General features: G+C 52.3%; 1 protein-coding gene across 1 annotated transcript; it reads left to right on the top strand.

Moving 5' to 3' along the window:
- Nucleotides 1-13,025: 13,025 nt before the first annotated feature.
- LOC309974186 (immunoglobulin superfamily DCC subclass member 3-like) lies at nt 13,026-22,140 on the top strand (the record flags this gene model as incomplete). The annotated part of the gene is given in 17 exon segments (XM_082858651.1): nt 13,026-13,173; nt 14,322-14,747; nt 15,199-15,249; nt 15,252-15,274; nt 15,276-15,340; nt 15,421-15,542; nt 19,025-19,162; nt 19,248-19,372; nt 19,376-19,406; nt 19,547-19,712; nt 20,006-20,112; nt 20,115-20,249; nt 20,565-20,729; nt 20,814-21,002; nt 21,113-21,220; nt 21,364-21,484; nt 22,116-22,140. Coding segments are annotated over 17 exon segments (2,145 nt in total).
- Nucleotides 22,141-22,463: the final 323 nt, after the last annotated feature.

Below are 22,463 nucleotides of genomic sequence, written 5' to 3'. Positions count from 1 at the left end.
TTCATATAAACGGAGTCATATATGTGACCTTTTTTTTTTTTTTTTTTTGCGATACGCCTGTTATTGTTGTGGCCTCTCCCATTGCGGAGCACAGGCTCTGGACACGCAGGCTCAGCAGCCATGGCTCACGGGCCCAGCCGCTCCGCGGCATGTGGGATCTTCCCGGACCGGCGCACGAACCCGTGTCCCCTGCGTCGGCAGGCGGACTCTCCACCACTGCGACACCAGGGAAGCCCCTATGTGACCTTTTGTGTACTAGTGGCTTTCACTTAGCGTAATATTTTCGAGGTAGGTTCATCCCCGTTGTGGCGTGTATCAGTACTTTTTTGCTTCTTATGGCCTAATAATATTCTCTTGGAGGTATATACCACAGTTTGTTTATCTATTCATTAGCTGATGGAATTTGGGCTGTTTCCACTTTTTGGCTATTTGAACAGTACTGCTGTAAACATTTGTGTACAAGTTTTTGTGTGGACAAAATATTTTCAGTTCTTTTGTGTGTATACCTAGAAATGGAATTGCTGGGTTTTATAGAAACTCTGTGTTTGACTTTGAGAGGAACTACCAAACTATTTTCCACAGTGGCTGCACAATTTTACATTCCCACCAGCAATGTATGAGGGTTCCAATTTTTGTACATTTTAAAAAAAATATTTATTTACTTATATATTTTGGCTGTGCCGGGTCTCAGTTGTGGCATGCGGACTCTCAGTTGCAGCATGCATGTGGGATCCAGTTCCCCTACCAGGGATGGAACCCGGGCCTCCTGCGTTGGGAGCACGGAGTCCCACTCACTGGACCACCAGGGAAGTCCCTCTACATCTTCACTAACACTTTTTATTGTCTTTTAACTGTAGCAGTCACGGTGGGTGTGATATGGTATCTTGTTGTGGTTTTGATTTGCATTTCCCTGATGGCTAATAATGTTGAACATCTTTTCATGTGCTTATTGGTCATTTGAATATTTTCTTTGGAGAATGTCTTTCCAAATTATTTCCTTGTTTTTTAATCATGTTATTTGCCTTTTTACTGTTGAGTTGTGAGAGGGTTTTGTTTTGTTTTTTGTTTTGTTTTTATAATGTACTGGACTCAAATTCCCTATCTCATATAAGATTTGCAAATATTTTCTCTCATTCTGTGGTTTGTTTTTTTGCTTCCTTGATAGTGTCCTTTGAAACACAAAGATTTTACATTTTGATGAAGTACAGTTTGTCTACTTTTTTATACAGGGAGAATATTGCAAGAGTTAGTTTTTCCCTAAGGACAAATAAAGATATAAAGATATGTTACATTTCATTTGGTAGTGTACATGTTAGTAGAATTGGTATTATTTGAAACTATGGCATATTGTATAATAATAAACGTTAGGAGTCATTGTTTCCAGAGCAAGAGAAAAGAAGATATAAGTATAAAAAAAAAGTGAAGTAAAAATCTTATAATGTCACTGAAAAAGCCTAGAAGCAACGGACAGTTTGACAACAGTGAGATCTCCCAGCACCCAGGTCCTTGGAGGAAAGGTTGGTTCCAGGTCGGCAGGAAATACTCAGGATGAGCATTGGGGCATCTTGTGCTGGAAAGCAAAGATATCAAGAAATGAGGTAACAGCAAAAGGACACCGAGCTCCCATTGCCTAAGATAGGGCAATCTGAACTGTCAAAAAGATTAATGGAGGCCCTTGAAACATTGAACATACAAAATGTAGCCATTCAGAGTGATACTAAAAGGGGCTAGGAGGATAAAGGGCTAGAGGGGGAGAGAAACATGTGGGGTAGGACACCAACTCCTTACTCTGAATACTGGCAATTAAAGGAAAGAACTAAGCGTTTGTCCCTCCTTTCCTGCATGAATTGTATTTCAGGGTTACCAAATTGTCCTAGTTGATGAGGGAAAGTTCTTTACAAAAGAACTCCAGTTAATGAGTGAGAAAGGAATTATAGAACTGGAAAATTACCATTTTGCAACCCCTAATGAAATTGAGGCAGGAAATTATCATCAATGAATAAAACCATCAGATGAAAGGCTGATGGGGAATTTTACAAGGGAGCGATCAGGTTGTCACCACCTGAAGCCACCACTCAATCTTATTTATTTATTTATTCATTCATTCATTCATTCTTGGCTGCGTTGGGTCTCCGCTGCTGTGTGTGGGCTCTCTCCAGTTGCGGCGAGCGGGGGCCCCTCCTCGTAGCAGTGCACGTGCTTCTCGTTGCGGTGGCTTCTCTCATTGCAGAGCATGGGCTCCAGGCACATGGGCTTCAGTAGTTGTGGCATGCTGGCTCAGTCGTTGTGGCTCACAGGCTCTAGAGCGCAGGCTCAGTAGTTGTGGTGCACGGGCTTAGTTGCTCCGCAGCATGTGGGATCTTCCCGGACCAGGGCTCAAACCTGTGTTCCCTACCCTGGCAGGCAGATTCCCAACCACTTCACCACCAGGGAAGTCCCACCACCACTCAATCTTAGAATCACTAAAAGTGGAACCACAAGGCATTACTTGCCTCCTGAAGAGATGCAGTATGCAGCACACAGCACTGCCTGTAAGGTTTTCTTTCTTAAAAGTGGAGCCTGAAGCTAACCAAGCCTCCAGGGCCAATATCCATTTACAGAGGAACATATACAATAACACCAAAGAAATCAAACAGATCCAGAATACAGGGACTTCTACTGGAAATTTTAAACAGTCTCTTCAACAACTCAATGATATATGAGAGAGGTGGAGTGGGGGCAGGGCTTGCCTCAATTAGATCCTTAAGACATAACCAAATGTAGCCTAGCGTATGGACCTTGTTACGACTGAAAAAAAAAGAGTAAAAAGACACTTTTGAGACAATTAGGGAAATTTGATTATGGACTAGTTATTAGGTGATATTAAGAAATTATTGTTACTATAATAGGGAAGAAACTATTCTATTACAAGTTAACCACTAAAGGGATGTTGCCTATAAACTTAGATTATACATAATGGCCCATCTCTGGGAACCCTGCCTTCCAGGAAAAGATAATTAAGCTAAAATACCTTTGATTAGCTCACAGAAAACATCCTGACCAGGCCCACCTGGGAATGGCTTCAAGAAGAGAGAAATTCACACATCCTGGAACCAGGACTTTACTCCCTCCCCCTTCGTATAAAAGAATCCTGAATTCTAATTCGGAGAAGGTGGTGCTTTGGGAAGTTAACTCGTCTTCTCGGTCTGCTGGCTTTCCGAATAAAGTCACTGTTCCTTGTCCCAGCAACACATCTCTCAATTGATTGGCCTGTCGTTCGGCAAGCAGTATGAGCTTGGACTCGGTAAAAAATTTTGGTGAAACCATCTAGGACTCTTGTGCTAGGGGCCAGCCAACGCAGTTGGGGAATTTTCGGGTAAGGCCCTAGCAGCTACCAGGATCACTTGTCCTGAGGATCTTCCCCTCAAAGTTCCCCAAAATGGCACTGGCTGCCCCAGCACTTGGCAGTTGGAGCAAAGGATCAACATCCGGGAGGCGACAGGCTCAATACAGTAGGGTAAGTCGCTCGCTCTGGTGGGCAGCTGGAACTCAATTACCTCTGTTTGGGGCTTTTTTTCTCTGGAATAAGCCAGTTTGTTTTGTATTCGAGTGGGGTACCCTGTTAGAGGAAATAATTGCTGTTTTTTTTAGCCAATTTGGAACTGGTTCATTTGTTTCTTTGGATGCTAGCACGTGTGTGCGCCATTTGGTTTTTTTTTGTTCGTTGTTTTTTGGCTGCATTGGGTCTTCGTTGCTGAGCACAGGCTTTCTCTAGTTGTGGTACACGGGCTTAGTTGCTCCGTGGCATGGGGGATCTTCCTGGAACAGGGCTTGAACCCGTGTCCCCTGCATTGGCAGGCGGATTCTTAACCACTGCGCCACCAGGGAAGTCCTGCCACTTGGGTTTTGTTTGTCTTGTATTTCTGTCTTTAAAAATTGGGGAATGTTTCAACTCTCCATAAAGGAAGTCCTCTGGGGCGCATTTTGGATAAGTGACCTGATGACAGCTATGAAGCCATGACTGAGAGGAAGATGATATTTTATTGCAACAATGTAGCCGTAGTACCTGTTAGGATCTCCACAAGGGGTTTAGGCAGGTTTACTTTGGGACCCTGTGCACCATGTACCCTCACCTTTGCTGGTTAATTACGTTGTTTGTGGTCTCCTGTGTTGTTGGTCTGGATCCAACAGCTCTCCGAGGCGTCACAGTCACATTACGTGGGGTTGAGTTGATGGTTCTTGTGATATGTAAAAAACTCCAAGACCAAACTTGAGGGTTTACTTAGGGTTTTCTGTTCTTTGGGGTTTTCATTTCATTTTGTTTTGGTACCATTTCTCCACTTACAGACTGATGTCAGTGGAGGAAAGGACATTCCCAGGGAGAAGAGAAAGGTTCCACTTGGTTTCTAAAATCACCAAAAGCCCCACCCCAGAACCCAGTCCGGCTGGTGGATGCCAAGGCAAAAGGTATCCTTCTAATGGTTACGGTGGCCTTTGAATGGCTCTGTACCTATTCTGTGAAGAAGTGGGGAAGAATAATGAAATTTTCTTTGTGCAAGCATTTGTGCTGTTACATCAGGGTGAGAAAAAGTCAGACAGTTGTCACTTTATGGTAAAAGAAACCCCAGGGAAAATCTGTCATGCAGGAAGAAAAGAAAGAGAATGAGGGTGAGGGTATGTTGCTCCAACCTCGGGCCAAGCTGGCTGTCCAGCTGCTCCAGCTGTTATGCCAACATGTCCACCCCTTCCACCGCCTCCCATTCCTATCCAGCCCCAATTCCCAACGCTGGGGCTCAGGAAGCGGTCAGGCTGTCTCCCCCTCCTTACAGGGCTCAATTAGAAAATCCTGTGTTTAGTTCCTGGGGCACAGGGACCTGGTTTGGTAACACCATCTAAGACCCGCCCGGACACCCAGTTTGGGCCAAGAGCCACTCCCAGAGCAGGACAATTTTCCTTACGCAGTTATTTAGGGGATCTAAATGCACATGGCCAGCCGGCTATGTTTCTACGGGCTTTCTCCACTTCACACTTGTCTAATTGGTGACCCCTCTTATAGGGAGGATCCTCTAGATGAAAGGAGAATGGTCACTGGTAAGGCCCGGTAAGAAGCATACCAGCTCCACCTAGCAGACCCAAATGGTACACCTGAAGCCCACTTGGCAGTACCCACAGCTGAACCAAACTGGGACCCCAATGAGGGAGGAATGCCCTTATGAGAGCACTGCCTTAAATGCATCTTGGCAGGACTTTGAAAGGGGAACCAAAGCAAAAGAGTTTGAACAAAATTCAAGAAATTCAGCAAAAAACAAATGAATAGTTACCAGCTCTACAGACGTTACACTCTTGCAGATCCTGAGACCCCTGAAAATACGAGAATGGTAAATTTATCCTTTTTTGGGCAAAGCACCTCAGATATCAGGAGAAAGTTGCAAAAATTAGGTGGTGCTTTTTTTTTTTTTTCTATTTTTCGGCCGTGTGGCCATGTGGGATCTCAGTTCCCTGACCGGGGATCAAACCCACGCCCCCTGTAGTGGAAGAGCGGTGTCTTAACCTCTAGACTGCCAGGGAAGTCCCTAGATGGGTTCGTTCCCAACGTACCTTCTCAGTTGGTAGCATCAACAGGGAACAATGACAGAAGAAAGAAGATGCAAAATGTAACACCACTCTTCTGACAGCAGCATTGGATTCCTGGAAGGCGAGTAACCCAAAGAGAGGTGAGCCACCACTGGGGAACAAACAATATGCTTACTGTAAGGAGGAAGGACATTGGAAAAAAGATTGCCCTAGGCTAAAACATAAGAAAAAGAATTAAAAATCCGGAGCCTCTCATATTGTTAGGGAACCATTGACCAAAGCCGCCTGCCTTGGTCAGGCACGATGGATGATAACAACTTGTCTCACAACAGGAGGTTCCGATAAGGAACATGGTGCTGCCCCAAAAAACTAACTGGGAGAATTCGGTAGGGGCCAAAAGTAGGGAAGAGATGCCAGTCCATAATATTGTCCTACCAACGTCCCAGGACACTTCTCACTGGAATCCATCTTGGCTGAGAGATGCGTGCCGCACGAGGAAGGACCCTGAGTCAGGCCAAATATGGGCCAAGCAAGAGGAATGGCCAGAGACAACCTGGAGACTAACCCCATCACTGTAACACCAGAGACTGCGAGCCACGTGGCAGAGCAGTCCTCCTGGGTTCCCTTACCCTGCTGCTCTCTGCCCCAGCGCCCCTTCCCAATAAAGTCTCTTGCTTTGTCAGCACGTGTGTCTCCTCGGACAATTCATCTCCGAGTGTTAGACAAGCACCCACTCTCAGACCGTGGAAGGGCATCCCCCTTCCTGCAACAAGGAGGTGGAAAGAGAGAAACACCCTGATTTAATGAAGTGGCCCAGGGGCTCCCTCGGACTTGAGGCCCTATTGGACTTGAGGCGCCCAATTCCAATTTCACCACAGGAGCCCCAGGTGAAATTGACAGTGGGGAATGAGCGGATTGACTTTCTGATAAATACAGGTACAGCATCCTCTGTGGTGAGTGCCAAAGCGGCACAGAAAACCTCTCAATCCATCCCAGTCACTGGAGTCTCCTGAGAAGTACAAAATCGTTACTACCTCTAGAATGCCAACTAGGGGACCTCGATGTCCCTCACCATGGAAAAGGCAACTGGTTAGCTGGCCAAGCACAAAGAGGGCAGCAAAGGAAGGTGGTTATCAAGCCATGATAGGATCACTTCTCCCACAGATTGACTTGTCAAAATACCAGCTGGTGTATTCAGAAAAGGACAAAGAGAGGACCGAAGAGTAGGGTTTCATTCTGATCACACTTCGCCTGACTGGAAATGTAGCGCACAAGGAACTGTTTTGATCCCTCAGGCCCTCTTGGACACTGTGCTGCAGCACATTCCTAAGGTACCCATTACGGGAGAGATGCCACCTTACAGTGGAGTCAAAACTATGCAATGGGGCCTAACCTACAAAAGACCATCCAGCCAGTCACTCAGAATTGCATGATTCGTGCTAAAAATAACCCAAAGAGTGCTGTTAGACCTCCCCGGACAGGAACCCAACACAGAGAAACCTGCCCCACCAAGGACTGGCCAGTAGACTTGACTGCTTTGAGCTGCAGGAAACTTCAAACACCTGCTGGTGTTTAGACCCTGTCTCAGGATGGGTGGAAGCATATCCCATCTGAACAACAACAACAAAAAAAAGCCTCCAAAGTGGTTAAAGCTCTCCTTAAGGAAATTATCTCCTGATTTGGATTAAATCATTACCGTGAACTGGAAACTACATTCATCCTGGAGACCACAATCAATAAGAAAAACGGAGAATGAATCCTGCCTTAAAAAGGAGCATTGCTAAAATATGTCAGGAGACTAATTTAACTTGGGATAAGGTCTTGCCAGTTGCCCTGCTACAGATCAGAGTGGCTCCCAGAAGCAGGCTTAAATTAAGCCCCTTTGAAATATTGTATGGTAGGCCATTCCAGGTGTCTGCTTGGGCAGAAGAATGTATAAATGCTCTGAAAGACCTAGCAGCTGTCAATTATGTTAGAGCTTTGGGCACTATACTAACCTCTGTTCCTGAGTTTACCTCTAACAGCTCTGCCTATCCAACTGAAGCAGCCTTACATCCTTTTCAACCCAGGGGAGACTTGAGTACTGCTTAAAACTTGGAGAGAACAAGGGCCTGAACATCAGCTGCTTGCAAGGTGGACAGGACCCCATGTCGTATTACTTACCGTGCACTCGTCTGTCGGATTAGCTGGGGTAAAGCCGTGGATTCATCACACTCGGATTAAAGCAGCACCACTGTCATCAGAAAACAACCCAACTCCTGAGAGGCCTGGAGAGCAATGGGTTTGTGAGCTCTTTGAAGGCTTAAGGTTGCTCTTTAAAAAAAAAAGTATTGAGACTGTAACTTCATTGTAGCTGGAGAAGGGTCAACCTACCTTTTTAATCTTACTCAAATGAATAGCACAGGAATCTTGTATAATTATGGCACAGTCAGAAAGTTAAAATTAATAGGTATGTACGGGCAGCTGGAACCAAAACTCCAAGTCTGACTACAAGTTAGACAACAAAGGGCTGAGGGGTTTCATCAGGTTCAAATAGTTGTCGATAAAAAAAGGAAAGAGGAATGTACTACTGACTAAACGATTCTAATTTCCATTCCATAATCACCTCTTTGTAGGCACGGTTCAGCAGAGTAGAGCGGTCTTCCTCCCTTTTCACACAGGATTGTGGAATGGGTCATTGACAGTGGGGAACTATAATAGGAAAGGACCTTATAATATCAATAGAATACAAAGTTAATCACTAAAGGGATGTTGCCTATAAACTTAAATTATACATAATGGGAACCCTGCATCCCAGGTAACGAACCTTAAGGTAAAATACCTTTGTTTAGCTCACATTCCCACCTGGGAATGGCTGCAGGAAGAAATTGACATATCCCCTCCGGAGTCTGGCTGGAACCAGGACTTTCCCTCTCCCCTTTTAGTATAGAACTCTAACTAGGAAGATGGTTCTTTGGGGTGCTGGTCTGCCACCTTCTCAGTCAGCAGGCTTTCTGAATGAAGTCGTTACTCCTTGTCCCAACATCTCACCCACTTGCTGCGGGGCAGGCCAACCAATCCAGAGCAGGAGGTTGAACTTGGTAACATTGCTTTTATTAGATATGATAATGCCATTACAGCTACGGAAAAAATAAAAGTGTTTTTCAAAAGATGCACATAAGTATATAGGTGTGGAATGAGATGATGTCCAGGATTTATTTGAAAATGCTTCAACAAAGAAAGGGAAGACTGAGGGAAGATGCGCCCAGCAGAAGGAACAGAGAGCGCGGAGCGCCAGAGACCAGCAAGGGCCAAGGCGAGGTGGGGGCGGGTGGGCAGCGGAGGAATTGCCTGGGATCAGGTCCCGTGGAGGAAACATCCCAGGGTGGGGACAGTACCCCCAAGGGCGTGGAGAGCTCAGTAGGAGAGGGACCGTTCAGGGCGGGGCGGTGTCGGGGCACAGGCGCCTTCCGTGGGCGGGAGCAGCCTCCCCAGGCTTTCTGCCCAGCTCTGCGCAGGAGAGAGAAGGATGTGCACCAGAGCCGAGGGAGGTCGGGCATGGCTTTGCAAGGCTGGCTGGCTCTCCTTTCCTCTTCCCTTTACCCCGTGCTGACAGGGAGTGCCACTTGCTCTGGCTTTGGGCACCCAGCGGGGATCACGTGAAGTCTCTGTCCTGGTGGAGCTCACTCTCCAGCTGGGGAGATGCACAAGAAACCCATGCAGAGGTGAAATGAGGAGTTGGGGTGACAGTGTTGGTGATAGAATATACAGGGATCCTGTAGAGTTTTCTACATGCTGTATCCAATTACCACAGAAGTAATGGCTTCAGACAACACAGTTACTGTCTTAGGGCTCTGTAGTTGGACTTCAGACTTGGGTCCCACCAGGCTAAGAGCAAGGTGTTCCCAGGGCTGCATTCCTACCTGGAGGCTCCAGGGGAGAGTCCATTCCTGCCTTTTCCAGTTTCTAGCGGTCACCCGCGTTCTTCGCCTCTCTGTTCTCTTCCTCTCCAAAATGTGCAACAGCAGCTTGGCTCCCTCTCCCATCACATCTCTCTGACCTTTCTCCCTCTGATTTCTGCCAGCCTCTTCCACTTCTAAGGACCCTTGTGATTACATGCACCCACCTGGGTCATCCAGGATCATCTCCTTCTCTTAAAGTCAGGTGACTAGTCACCTTAATTTCATCTTCAACCTTAACTCCCCTTTGCCATGTAACCAAACATATTCATAGGTTCAGGGATGAGGACATGCATCTCTTCAGTTAAGAGACATGGACCTCTTCATCCGCCTGCCACAGATGGGGAGACAGATGGAGATAGAGAAAGATGGAGGAAGAAAAAAGGGTATGAAAAGAGATACAGATCCTGGGTGAGAGGAGGATTGTGGAGAGAGAGAGAAAAGAGACACCATCCCAGGTGTGCTAGAGGAGTCCTCAGAAGGATTTCATCTGCTAGGCGGACCTTCGCAGGAAGTTGTTCCAGGAGAGCCTGCGGCTGTTCAGGGTTGGGCCAATTTTTAATTGTCAGGGAGGGAGGAAAAGAGGGCAGCTCTCAGCAGTTCAATCCTGCCAGCATTTCCTGAGCATCAAGGCTATTCGGAAGACTTCCCTGGTGGTCCAGTGGTTAAGACTCTGGGCTCCCACTGCAGGGGGTGCCGGTTCGATCCCTGGTCGGGGAACTAAGATCCCGCATGCCACACAGTGTGGCCAAAAAAAAAAAAAAAAGGCTATTCGGAGCCATATTCCTGGGATAGCACCTCCCAACCTGGGGCTCAGGTTGGGGGTTGGGGGAAGCTTTCATCAAATTCTTAAAGGGTCCTGGGACCAATAAAGTTAACTCCTGTCTTGAGGGTTATAAAATGAAGTGCTTAGAACGTACCTGGCTGCAGCCACTTTGGAAAACAGCTTGACAGTTCCTCAAAGTGCAGAGTTACCATAGGACCCAGAAATTCCATTCCTAGGTAATGTGCCTGAGAGAACTGAAAACACGTCTCCACACAAACTGTACATGAATGTTCACAGCAGCATTATTCATGATAGCCAAAAAGTGGAAACGACCCAAATGTCCATCATCTGGTGAATGGGTGAACAACTGTGGTATATAGCCATACAATGGAATAGTGCCCAGCCATAGAAAGGAATGAAGTACTGATGCGTGTTCACTACGTGGATGAACCTGGAAAACATCATGCTAAGTGAAAGAAGCCAGACACAAAAGACCGTATGTAGTATGAGTCCACTTAGAAGAGGTGTCCAGGATAGGCAAAGACAGAAAATAGCAGAAAGTAGACAGGTTGCCTGGCAGGCGCAGGTGTGAAGGAGGGGGCAGACGGGTAGTGACTGTTAATGGATACAGTGTTTCTTTTGGAGGTGATGAAAATGTTCTAAAATATAGATTGTGGTGGTGGTTGTGCAACTCAGTAAATACCCTAAAGCCATTGAATTGTACAGATTAAATGGGTGAACTTTAAGGTATGTAAATTATCCCTCAAACTGTTCTTAAAAAGGAGGAGGAGGGGGCTTCCCTGGTGGCGCAGTGGTTGAGAGTCCGCCTGCCAATGCAGGGGACACGGGTTCATGCCCCGGTCCGGGAGGATCCCACGTGCCACGGAGCGGCTGGGCCCGTGAGCCATGGCCACTGAGCCTGTGCGTCCGGAGGCTGTGCTCCACAACGGGAGGGGCCACAACAGTGAGAGGCCCGCGCACCGCAAAAAAAAAAAAAAGGAGGAGGAGGAGTGGCTCTTGGCCCTTAAAGTATCAATACAAAGAATTTCACCTGATCATCACAACCCTGAAAGGTGGGCTTGCCCTTCCTCCCATCTTACAAGGGGCATGTCTCAGAGGTGAGGGATACCAGCCCAAGGCAAGATGGCTGGTTAATGAGAGAGCTTGGACTTGAGCCCAGGTCTTCTTTATTGGTCCTTCTTTGTCCTGTGGGCCACTCTGGAGTGTGCATTAGGAGGTGACAAGGTAAGTGCAGCAGATAAGGAGACATCTTCTTAGTAGGTGCTGGAGAGGGGTTTTGACAGGAGGAGAACCAGATAGTGGGGCAAGACCAAGCGCTGCAAATGCTCACCTGAGCCACACTCTATCCTAAGCCCTTGCCTCACTTAATCCTCCCAGTCATGGGGAGAGGTGGTTTCTATCCCGTCCACCCCCATTTTATCAATGAAGCCGGCTCAGAGAGGTAAAGTTGCCTACAAATCACACAGCTTGTAAGTGATTTGAACCACGTCTTCCTGACCTCAGGGCCTGTGATCCTTTCCCTCTCCAGGCTGCAACTATTCAGGAGGCCACTCCAGGGAAGGGGTGAGAACCTGCATTGGAGGCTTCAGGACAGAGAGATGCAGGGCTGGGTGAGGAAGGCCCAGTGGGGAGGCTGCAGGCTCTCTTCCCACAAGGCAATCTCATTTAGGGGTAGCCCAGGCTCAGTCACCCCCCAGGACTGCGGGTCTAGGAGGAGGGGGCTGAGCTGGGAGAGGCAGTGTCGGATGAGTTGATTCTGAATGCCTGTGCAGGAGGTGGGGAGCCAGAGAGGAGGCTGAACCTGCCAGGGAGAAGGCTGAGGGTGGTGCTTTGTTCTGAAGAGATGAGGGGCACAGCCTAAGCTGGGCAAAGCCAAGGAGAAAGAGTGAGGGGAAGGGGACTCGGGGAGACTGGGTCAGGGGCCAGACTGGCTGGGGCTTGTGGGGGCAGAGGCCTGGATGCTTGTGTCCTTGTGTTCTGCCCCAACTAGATTCCCTACCCTTGCTTTTTCTCCTCATCCTTTCTCACAGACAACCCCCGCTCTCATCTTTCCAGAAACTTTGCTTTTGAGGGGGAGGCTGCAGTTTAGAGGAGGGAGGTCCTACAGAAATAGTTAGGTCTGAACGTCAGCACCTTCCTGAGTCCCAGGCTCCTCCGGTGGAAGGGCGGTCCCCCACTTTTCGCATGTTTAGATGGTCAGCCCGGCGAGGGGAGGGGCCCAGGTTTCTTCCTTCTTATCAGGATGGGGCAATGGAGGCTGGATCCCCACCTCCCCGGAAGGCCCCACTCCATTGTCCCAACAAGAATAGAGAGGACAGCTTTGGAAAGTGACACTGTGAATGGTGAGGGGGCTGCTGGGGCCGTGACCAAACTAATGGGATGGGCTCCGTCACGCTGGGCCCGGCTCAGCGCCTGGGACGGCGACTCCTCTAGGAGAGTGGGGCTCTGCGCCCCTCCCCGGGACCCCCAGATCAGACCCCAGGCCTCCCCGTTCTGGCCCTGGACCCCCAGAGTTGGTCTTAGGGGAGCAGATGCCTCTCCCCACCCCCAGAACCTCATTCATCAGTGTTTGAGAGGGAGTGAGGGGTGGGTCTAAGGCTGGGAGAAGATTCTAGAGGCTGGAAAAGGGGCGGGCTCGACCCCCCAGTTTTGCCTTCCTCTCATCGGCCCGCAGCCCTCCCCTGTCACCACCGCCCCAGTTGTCTCAGTGTCTGGGGTCCTGGCCCTGAGAGGAGAGGGCAGTGGGGATGGGGGGGGAGCTCAGGCCAGAGGCAGAGAGGGACCCGGCTCCGGGAGAGACGGAGCAGGGACAGCAGCCTCCGGCCCGGCCCCCTCAGACCCCGGGCTCCCCGCAGCAGGGCCAGAGCCCCAACACTGTGCCCCCTGAGTGTGTGGGTTGGGAATGCCTGCAGCCTGGGGCCCCCAGGCTGCAGGCAGAAGGCCAGAGCTGCCTGGGGAGCAGCCGGGGCTGAGGGGGCCAGGCCTGTGGAGACACGGGGCCAGGGCTGCTGCTGCTCCGAGACTGGGGGGCGGGGGCGGGGCCTGAGGGCAGTGGGGGGCAGTGGGCGAAGGCCAGGTGGGAGAGGTGAACAGAAGGATACGGGGGAAGACATGGGGGCGGGAGAGTTGGGGGGCAAAGTGGGGGAGGAAGGTGCAGGGCACCGAGCTGATGATAGCAGAGGCGCTGGAACCTTGTAGGCAAGCAGGGAGGACAGGTATGCATGTACCTGTGGGCAAGAGCTGTGTAGAGGCAGAGACTGGGGGAGCAGACTTCGGCTACAGTCCTGGGGCTTCGCCAGGAAGGAAAGCGGGGGCTGTGCAGTCAGGAGGGGCTGTCGGGCAGAGGGTCTTGGAGAGGCAAGGGTCGAGAGGTCTCCCCGCAGGTGTCCCGAGGGTCCCGAGGCAGCCCAAGCCCTGGGCCTGTGGGCTCTGGCCCCTCCGAGGCTGCTGTCCGCCTCCGCCCTCCGCTGGGCAGGTCCCTGCTCAGCCTCGTAGGCTGTTACCATATCCACGCATGTGCGTGTAGTTGGCGTCTAAGCACGTGGGTTCGCAGCTCTGCTCGTGCATTTCTGGGTCCGGGACATTGGTGTCTGTTGCGTATTTGCGACTTTGAGTCTATAGTGACATCTCTGTGTGACCTGTGTCTGTATCCTCTGCGAGAGTGTCTGGGATGGAGACTGTGTCTGGGTTATGGGGTGGCCTGTGAGGTTAAGCTTTGCAGTCCAAGTGTGTGTCTGTGAGTATGTGAGTGTGCTCCTTCCCTCATTCAGCGGCTGGGGTCACAGCGGTGGGAGAGGAGAGCCAGGAGTCCTGGGAAGCTGACCCTGTGGGCAGACACGCAGATGGGCGGGCGGGGGAGAGAGGGGACGACCTCATTGTCCCCCGGGGAGCACAATGCCCATGCCTGGGCCCCTGGCCTCGCCATTGTGCCCGCGCCGCCCCCTCCCCGTTGCCAGGGCCCAGCTGAAAGAGGCTATCAATCACGGCGGCCCTGCTCCTCAGACTGCAAGGCCCTCCTCCCCATCCTCCCTTGCTGCCCCCAGGTCCCCCCAAACTAAAGTCCTGCCTCCTCACCCCTCGCCCAGGCCGAGAGGGGCTCAAAACTGAGGGGAGGTGGTGGGCCCCAGGAGGCCGCCGCGTCCAGGCCTCGTTGGCTGTCCCCGCGGGTCGCGCTGCAGGCTCTGAGCTGGCCTTCTTGCAGGAGCTGGGGGACGTGGTGGCCACGCGGGAGCGCCCACTGGTGCTGCCGTGCCGGGTGGAGGGTGAGCTGCCCGTGTCCATTTCCTGGCAGCGGGATGGGCTGGTCCTGGCCAAGGACAGCAGTGCCACCCTGATGCCCGACGGCTCCCTGCATCTGGCCACCCCGCCCTCCCACTGGAGCCTCCCCTCCCGCGCCCACGAGTACCACTGCGTGGCCCAGAACCGCTTTGGGCGCCTGGTGAGCCGGCGGGCCCGGGTGCAGCTGGCAAGTAAGTGACTGGGCTGCTCCTGTGTGGGCAGGGGAGACGAGAATGTGCAGGGGTACCCACAGACGGCACCCGCGGGGCACAGAATTGCCCAGGGTGGGCCTGGGCAATGCTTACTTGGCCGTTAGACGCAGTGTGCACAGTGCCTAGGGCACCAGAAGAAAAAGTGAATATAATAATGAATATATAATAATGCGTTGTTATTTTATAGTGCTGGATTATATTTGTCTTGATACCAGTGCAAATGTAAACCAGAATTTTAAATGTTGTAGAGGAAGGCAAAGTGCTTATGGCCCAAAGAAATCACAGATGTGAGACTGCAGGGGTGCAAGCGAGGCCGTCAGCAGGGAGTGGCAGCCGTGGGCACAGACGGGGAGCTGGGGCTCTGGGACAGAGTTGCTGGCGGCAGAGCTGGGGGCCAGCTCTCTATGCTCAGGTGGTCCCTGTGCCCTAGGTCTGTCGCGCTTCCATCAACATCCAGAGTCCGTCGAGGTTGAGCTGGGTGGAGTCGCTTCCGGTGCCTGATCCGGGAGAGTGCTGGAGCCTTCCGTTTCCTGGGAGCACAACGGCACGACCTTGAGTACTGCCAGCCACCGGTGAGCAGCAGCAAGAAGTGGTGGGGTGGCAGGCTATGGGCCACTGCACAGCCGCGGACCCCCGACTCCTGCATCCTCAGGGTGACGCCGCTGCCTCGTGGCATCCTCCACATCACCAGCCGGGCTGACGTGGGCACCTACCGGGCTGACGTGGGCACCTACCGCTGCGTGGCACACATCCCCGCCACAGCCAGGATGCCTGGCTGATCCTGAAGGGTAAGCAAGGACCAGGGGAATCAGAGTGGGCACTGGGCAGAGAGGAGGGTGTGGGAGCTGGCACCACTGGGAGTGGGTGTGGCCGATGTTGTATGTGGCACAAATAGTTTTGAGCGCCGACTACATATGAGGACTGTGCTGGGTGTGGGAACATAGCAGTCAGCAGGCGGAACGGGCTCGGTCTATCGCTGGCTTCCCAGAGCTGGCAACTGAGTAGCGAGGGAGGTGCTATGGGAACCCAGGGCAGGGGCCTCTAACCCAGCCTTGGGTTGTGGGCAAGGGCTGCTCAGGGCCTCAAGAGAAAGCTATACCAAGCTGGCTGTTGAAGGGTGAGCGGAGAGAGGCAGTCCAAGGTCAGGAAGGTGGAGAGGGTGGCATTCCTGGCATTGCTTTGTGCAAAAGCACAAGGGTGAGAATAGCACAGTTCATGCAGACAGTTCCATGCTGCTGGACCACAGAATGGGCAGAATTCAGGGTAACAAAAAATTGATGTAGGAAAGGTAGGCGAGGCCCACCATGAAAAGGAGTTTGGACTTGATCCAGAGAGCAGTGGGAGCCCTTTATGGGTTGAGTGTGGGCTCCTGTGTCTCGGCTGGGAGTGAATGCCTGCGTGCGCTTGTGTTTGTAAGTGGTGGGCTTAGATGTACATATGCGTGTGTGTGTGTGCACATTTGCATGTTTCCTCCTTGGGGTGAGGATGAAAATAGCTTTGTACCTGAGATGAAACACCCAAAACGACCCCAAATGCAGGCCATGTGGGGGTGGGAGAGTTTTGTGCCCAAAGTGAGGGTCACAGCAGAGCCCCTGAAGAGTTGGCACCTAGCAGGAAACGGAGGTAAGACTGACGCCACAGCCTGAAGCGGAGATGCCACCGGGGATGTGAAGGAAAGGCGTGCCTGAATCATCCACTAGGGGGCCCCATAGTATAGATAACAAGTGGACCTTGGGCAAGCATCAAGGCAGAATTTCACCAAAGGGTGCTTAGTTTTTAAACTGAAGACTGAAAGGGGAAGAGGGGGATCTGTTGTGTCTCTGCTCTGGAGCTGACTTAGAAACTGAAAGCAAAGGGTGGGGATCAGGGGCTCCTCCCTGAGAGCACAGGGAAGCCCGGGTGAAGTTCCTCTGGCTTCCCACTTCCTGTTCCCATCAACCATCCGGGGCAGGAGGGCAGGGCGGGATGCCAGGCTTCCATGATGATCAGTACTCCTGGCCAAATGCCGGGCTACGGGCAGGCACGGGTTCTCCATCCTGCTGCATGTAGAGGCGGGGAAATAAATGTCCAAGAGAGCTTCAGGCAGCTGAGAAGAAGCAGGTGCCTGCTGGGCACAGAGGATCAACCTGTAACTGAGGGTTCGTGGGTTGCCTGTATTTTAAATATCAGGAAAGGAGCTGAGGTCAGTGTAGACTCTTCCCCAGGGACAGGAGCTGGGTACCGAAGCCCCAGCCATTCACTCCTAAAACACTTCCCTGGGGTAGGCCTTACCCTGGGCAGGCGCCAGGGACACAGAATTTCCCAGGTTTTCGAGGAGCTCACAGCGGCAAGAGGGGTATGCTGTCAGCTGTCCAGTGCTTCCAAGATCCAGGTTTGTGTTCCGCCTCTGCCAGTCCCTCTGATGTTGAACAAGCTACTTAACCTCTCTGACACTTGCTTTTCTCATCTGTAAACTTGGAGAAATCACTGTCTTCACAGGCTTGTAGTGAGGATTAAAGGGGACAATGCATTTGGGGCTCACAGTATAATGCCTGGCACACGGAGAGGTTCAGCCAGGGATGTGTGAAGTGTCATCACATGGACCAGCTCTACATCACTGAACCGTCTGACCAGGTGGAACATGGTCTTCTTGCCCAAGGCCAGGACATTCCAAGACAGTCCACAGCCTGAACTAGAGCTTGTGGAAGGCAAACTGAGGAGTGCCTGGTACAAAGTAGACCCTCAGTATATGATGGTGGGATGAATGGATGAATGAACGGAGAATGGGTGAAATACTATTCTAGGCCTTGAGGCAGATTTGAAGATGTGGAAGACTTTATACCAGTCCTTGGGAAACTTTCATTTTAGAGACAAAATTTTGTATGAGTTTTTTTTTTTAATCGTGTGGCTTGTGGGATCCTAGTTCCCCAACCAGGGATCAAATCCAGGCCCCCTGCAGTGGAAGCGCAGAGTCCCAACCACTGGACCACCAGGGAATTCCCGAGGAGTTTTTTTTTCTTTTTTAAAAATATTTATTTATTTATTTATTTGGTTGCGCCAGTTCTCAGTTGCAGCAGGTGGGCTCATTTGCGGCTAGTGGGCTCCTTTAGTTGTGGCATGTGAACTCTTGGTTGCGGCATGCACGTGGGATCTAGTTCCCTGACCAGGGATAGAACCCGGGCCTCCGGCATTGGGAGTGCAGAGTCTTAACCACAGTGCCACCAGGGAAGTCCCCAGAGGAGTTCTTAATAAGGGACATTTATGAAAAGGTTAAAGATACGTTGCAAAGTCTCATAAAATACAAAGTGGTAAAGCAAGAACGGGGGGTGACTAGATAAAGGAAAACAAAGGCCTGTTTCCCCTGTTGTTCACAGCTATTTGTTCCCAGTGTGGGAAGAGCGCCTGGCGTATGGCAGCCCCCCAGTGATGATTCGTTGAAGAACCTAAAAAAATGGGAGAGCGTGGCATAAAATGAAGACCCAAAGAGCAGTGTATTTCAAAAAACATTTGCATCCCTTCTGAGCAGTTGAGACACGCTGACTTCTCAGGGGGGCCTGGCTTTCTTTCTGAGGGAGGGGTCTCCTGCCAGTTTTGTGGGTGACTTAGGGAAGGGGACTAGGCCCCTGGGTATCCCCCCAGGGTACCCCCCTACCTGGCCAGTTCATGTTCTGACACTGCTGCAGGCCCTCCAGGGGCACCCTGTAGCGGGGCATGCTTACACCTCTCCTCTTTCCGCCCCTCCAGTTTAACTTGGGGCCTGCTTAGTACGCCAGAGCTGCTTAGCCCTGATACAGGCAGACCTCGGAAGTATTGCAGGTTCCGTGCCAGACCACAGCGAATATCACAATAAAGTGAGTCACATAAATTTTTTGGTTTCCCAGTTCATATAAAAATCATGTTTACACTATACTATATCCTATTAAATAGCACTATGTCTAAATAAACAATGTACATACCTCATTTAAAAAATAGTTTATTGCTGAAATTGCTAATCATCATCTGATAACGCAGGATTGCCACAAACTTTCAATTTGTAAAACAAACCAAAAAGAACGCAGTATCTGCGAGGCGCAATAAAATGAGGTACACCTGTAATTACTGCCATAGGACCTTGGGCAAGTGATTTTCTTTATCTGTAAACCAGAAGTAAAATAGCACCTGCTCTGGGGTCTGGTCACTTGAGGACTAGAAGGGTCCTCCGGGAGCAGAAATTTGTCCTGGGTGCAGGGGGAGAGTGCTGCTGCCTGATCCCTCGATTTGCTATTTCCACCTCACAGTGGGATCCCCACGGCTCCTGCAGGAGCCCGAGATTCTGTCTGGACCTCAGAACCTGACGCTCACGGTACACCAAACGGCAGTGCTGGAATGCGTCGCCACAGGCCACCCACGGCCACTGGTCTCCTGGAGCCGCCTGAGTGTGAAGCCACCCTGTCCCACCCCACCTCCTGGAGCCCCCAGCACTTTGCGCTTTCGCAGCTCTGACCCCTCATCTCCCTGTAGGTGGCCGCTCCATCGGCGTAGAGGGCACCCAAGTCCTGGGCACCGGGAACCTCATGATCTCCGATGTGTCGGTCCAGCACTTAGCTGTCTACGTCTGTGCAGCCAATCGGCCGGGAACCCGGGTCTGACGCACAGCACAGGGCGTCCTGCTCGTGCAGGGTGAGCCCCAAGGGCCAGCCAGGGAGGGTGCTGGGGTGCCCCATCCCCCCATGGGAACCTGAATGGGGAGAGGGGCAGGGGCAGGAGGAAGGTGAGAGGCCGGGCCTCATGGCGCCCTCCACCTGCCATTGCCTGCCCAGCTCCGCCCAAGTTTGTCCAGTGGCCACAATCCTTGTCCAGGCCTCCAGGCAGCAGCGCCATCTTCACCTGCATGGCCCAGGGCGTCCCCGAACCCTGGCTGGCCTGGTTGAAGAATGGGAAGGGGCTGAGTCCTGGGGATAACATTTGGCTAACCCACAACAACAGGTACCTGAGGTACCCCCGTCCCGCCCCCTCCACCCTGCCTGACTGCCGATGTATCCTCACCTGCCCCAGGCGTCCAGCCCCACCTCCTCATAACACTCTCTACCACCCACTCAAACCCCCTGCATCCACCCCCACCCACGGGAGGCTCTGCCCTGTCTGCTCCATACAAGCAATGTCCACACAAGGTGGTGTGTCCTTTTGCTTCTGGGCAGGTCTGTGGGTCTCACCACCCAACCAGGGCAGGGGACTTGGCGGGAAGGAGCCCCCAGTGGCTACGTCTGTTTTTCCCTTAGCACACTGATGCTGGCGGGGATCTCAGCAGAGGATGAGGCCATCTACCAATGCGTGGCAGAGAACAGCGCGGGCTCCAACCAGGCCAGTACCCGCCTGACTGTGACGGGGACCCAGAGCCACCCCCTGCCCCCAGGGGTCTGCAGGCAATGGCTCTCTCCACCTTTGCCATTCGAGTGTTCTGGGAACCACCGCCCTCCAATGGGGACATCACTGGCTATGTGCTGCACCTCCGGCCAGTTGGAGGTGGGTGTGGGTGGGTAGACGGGAATCCCTGACCCCAGCCCACTTCTCCCCTGACTGGGTGTGTCCCTGGGCAAGTTTCTCTCACTCTTAGTGACCCCCAGACCTGTCTGGACACTGGCCGGGCCTCTGGACCTGTGGTCCTCTGGTACTTCCTTCTGCTCTTCAGTCCCTTTCTCATCCTGGCTCTGACTTCTGCAGCCCCCTTCCCTGCTCTCCTTGGAGACCCAGCTGAAGCTTTGTGCCCACTTTGTGGGGGTGGGGGATGTTTGTAGTGAGGGAGAGGGATGCTGGCTGCCAAGCTGCTCTGCTTCTCAGAGCCAGCTGGTCCGGAGCTCCAAGAGGCCGTGGGCAAAGGCACCTTTGAGCATGTCTTCTCCAGTCTGGAGCCTGACACGGTCTACTCTATCCACTTGCGGGCCTACTCAGCAGAGGGTGCCAGCCAGGACCCTGCCTCCATCCACGCTTCCACCATGGGCAGCAGTGAGGGACACCCTCTCCAGCCTTATAGAGCCCCTGGCCTCAGACAGACAGGGCTGCCAAGCAGCTCATCTCATTTCTCTGCAGCCCCTGCTGCCCTTGGCTTCTCCACAGACGTGCTCAACGCCACCTCTGTTCAGGCCTCCTGGGAGCTGCCATCCCAGCTGGGGCCCATCCAGGGCTTCAAACTCTTTCACTGCAAGCTGCCCGCTGCCCATTTTGAGGGGCCCCTGCTCCTGGCTAGCACTGTCAGTTCCTTCCTCTACACAGATCTGGGTGAGGCCCTGAACCTTCTTGTGGCCCCTCCTCAGTGTGGTCTTGCCCCAGGCACTGAGCTTCCTGGCCCAGCCAGGCCTGTTCCCTTCACAATCTCCTGCTTCTTGCAGAGCCAGCCGCCCTCTATGAGATCAAGCTTCAGGCATTCAGGGGCAACGGGGATGGTAACAGCAGTGCCCATGTTGTCTCTTTGCGTGAAGTGCCCCTAGCCACCCCTGGTGAGTGGGGTCCCGTAGGAGGGTAGCAGGCCCGGGGTCAGAGCAGGCTCTTCCCATAGGACCTACGGCTGTCAGTCTTCAGGGAGGAGGAGGGGCCTGAGCTTTGCCTCCATCCTGGTCCTCTGACAGATGGCAGTGTCCAGAGTCCAAGGCTGGGTGCTCTTGCAGCCAGGATGAGAAGAGCTCGCTGCCTGGGGTTGTGGTGGGCATCCACGTGGGCCTGGCTGCCCTCATCGTTTGCCTCCTCCTGGGCTGGAGACACAGGTAAGGGCCAGGATGGCTATATGTGGAAAACTGCTAGGAAGACAGTCTGCACTATGGTGGCACAGGCCCAAAGAGCAAGAAAGGGCTTTTATCCCTGAGTAATCTGTCTTACAAATAAGGACACTGAGGCAGAGAGGGAGGGCCAGTTCTTCTCACAGCTGTGTGGCATCAGAAGTGGGAGGAGGCCTGGTGGGCTGCAGGAAGCGGGGCAGAGAGCACTGGGGCTCCAGAGGCAGAGGGCAGGTGGCAGAAGTGGGCCAGAGCTAGATCCCTGCCATCCTCTGCACGAGGAAGGGGCCCAGCCTCTCCCCGTGGAGTATGGAACAGGATGAAAGGCTGGGACCGATGGATGCTAAGCCAGAGAGAAGCCCCAGACAGGTCAGGGTGCTGACCCTCCCTATCCGGGCAGCCTCTTCTGCAGACAGGGGTCCCAAGAGTGCTGGGCAGTGCCTCAGACTGCCTCTGACAGAGCTGGGGGCTGCAGAGGCCAGGCTCCGAGTGGAGGGAAGCCGGAGGAGAAGACTGACTCATCACCCAGGTGAGGGGGATTCAGGTGAGGGGGACTGGGAAGGAGAAAGTAGTGTGCTTTGAGGCTCTGGGGCCGAAGCCTGATCACCGCCTTCCCTCTCAGGTGGCCGTGGAGCAGCCGCCCTTAGCCTAGGGCCCTCCAAGTTGGCTCCCTCCCAGGTGCCACTAACTCTGGCCCCACCAAAGAATCTACATCACCTCTCCCTGCCACCCCGGAGTCAAGAAAGAACCAAAGGTCCCTAAGCCCCTCTCCGGGGAGGGTCAGGTCTGACCATAGGGCGAGAGAAGAGGTGGTGATTTCTGTTTCTCCCTTCTCAAGAAATGGGGAAATCTGTGTCTTCCCCCACACACCAAATAACCTCAAACTAAACCATGTCAGGTGGGAGTTCTCTCCAACCCATTAGTCCTCCCTCAAAACCCCATCGAATATATCCTCTTGATCCAAATATGA

This window comes from Leucopleurus acutus (assembly GCF_964270905.1).
Source record: "Leucopleurus acutus genome assembly, chromosome: 2".
Taxonomy (NCBI): Eukaryota; Metazoa; Chordata; class Mammalia; order Artiodactyla; family Delphinidae; genus Leucopleurus; species Leucopleurus acutus.
This window is presented reverse-complemented; position numbering and strand designations above follow the sequence as displayed.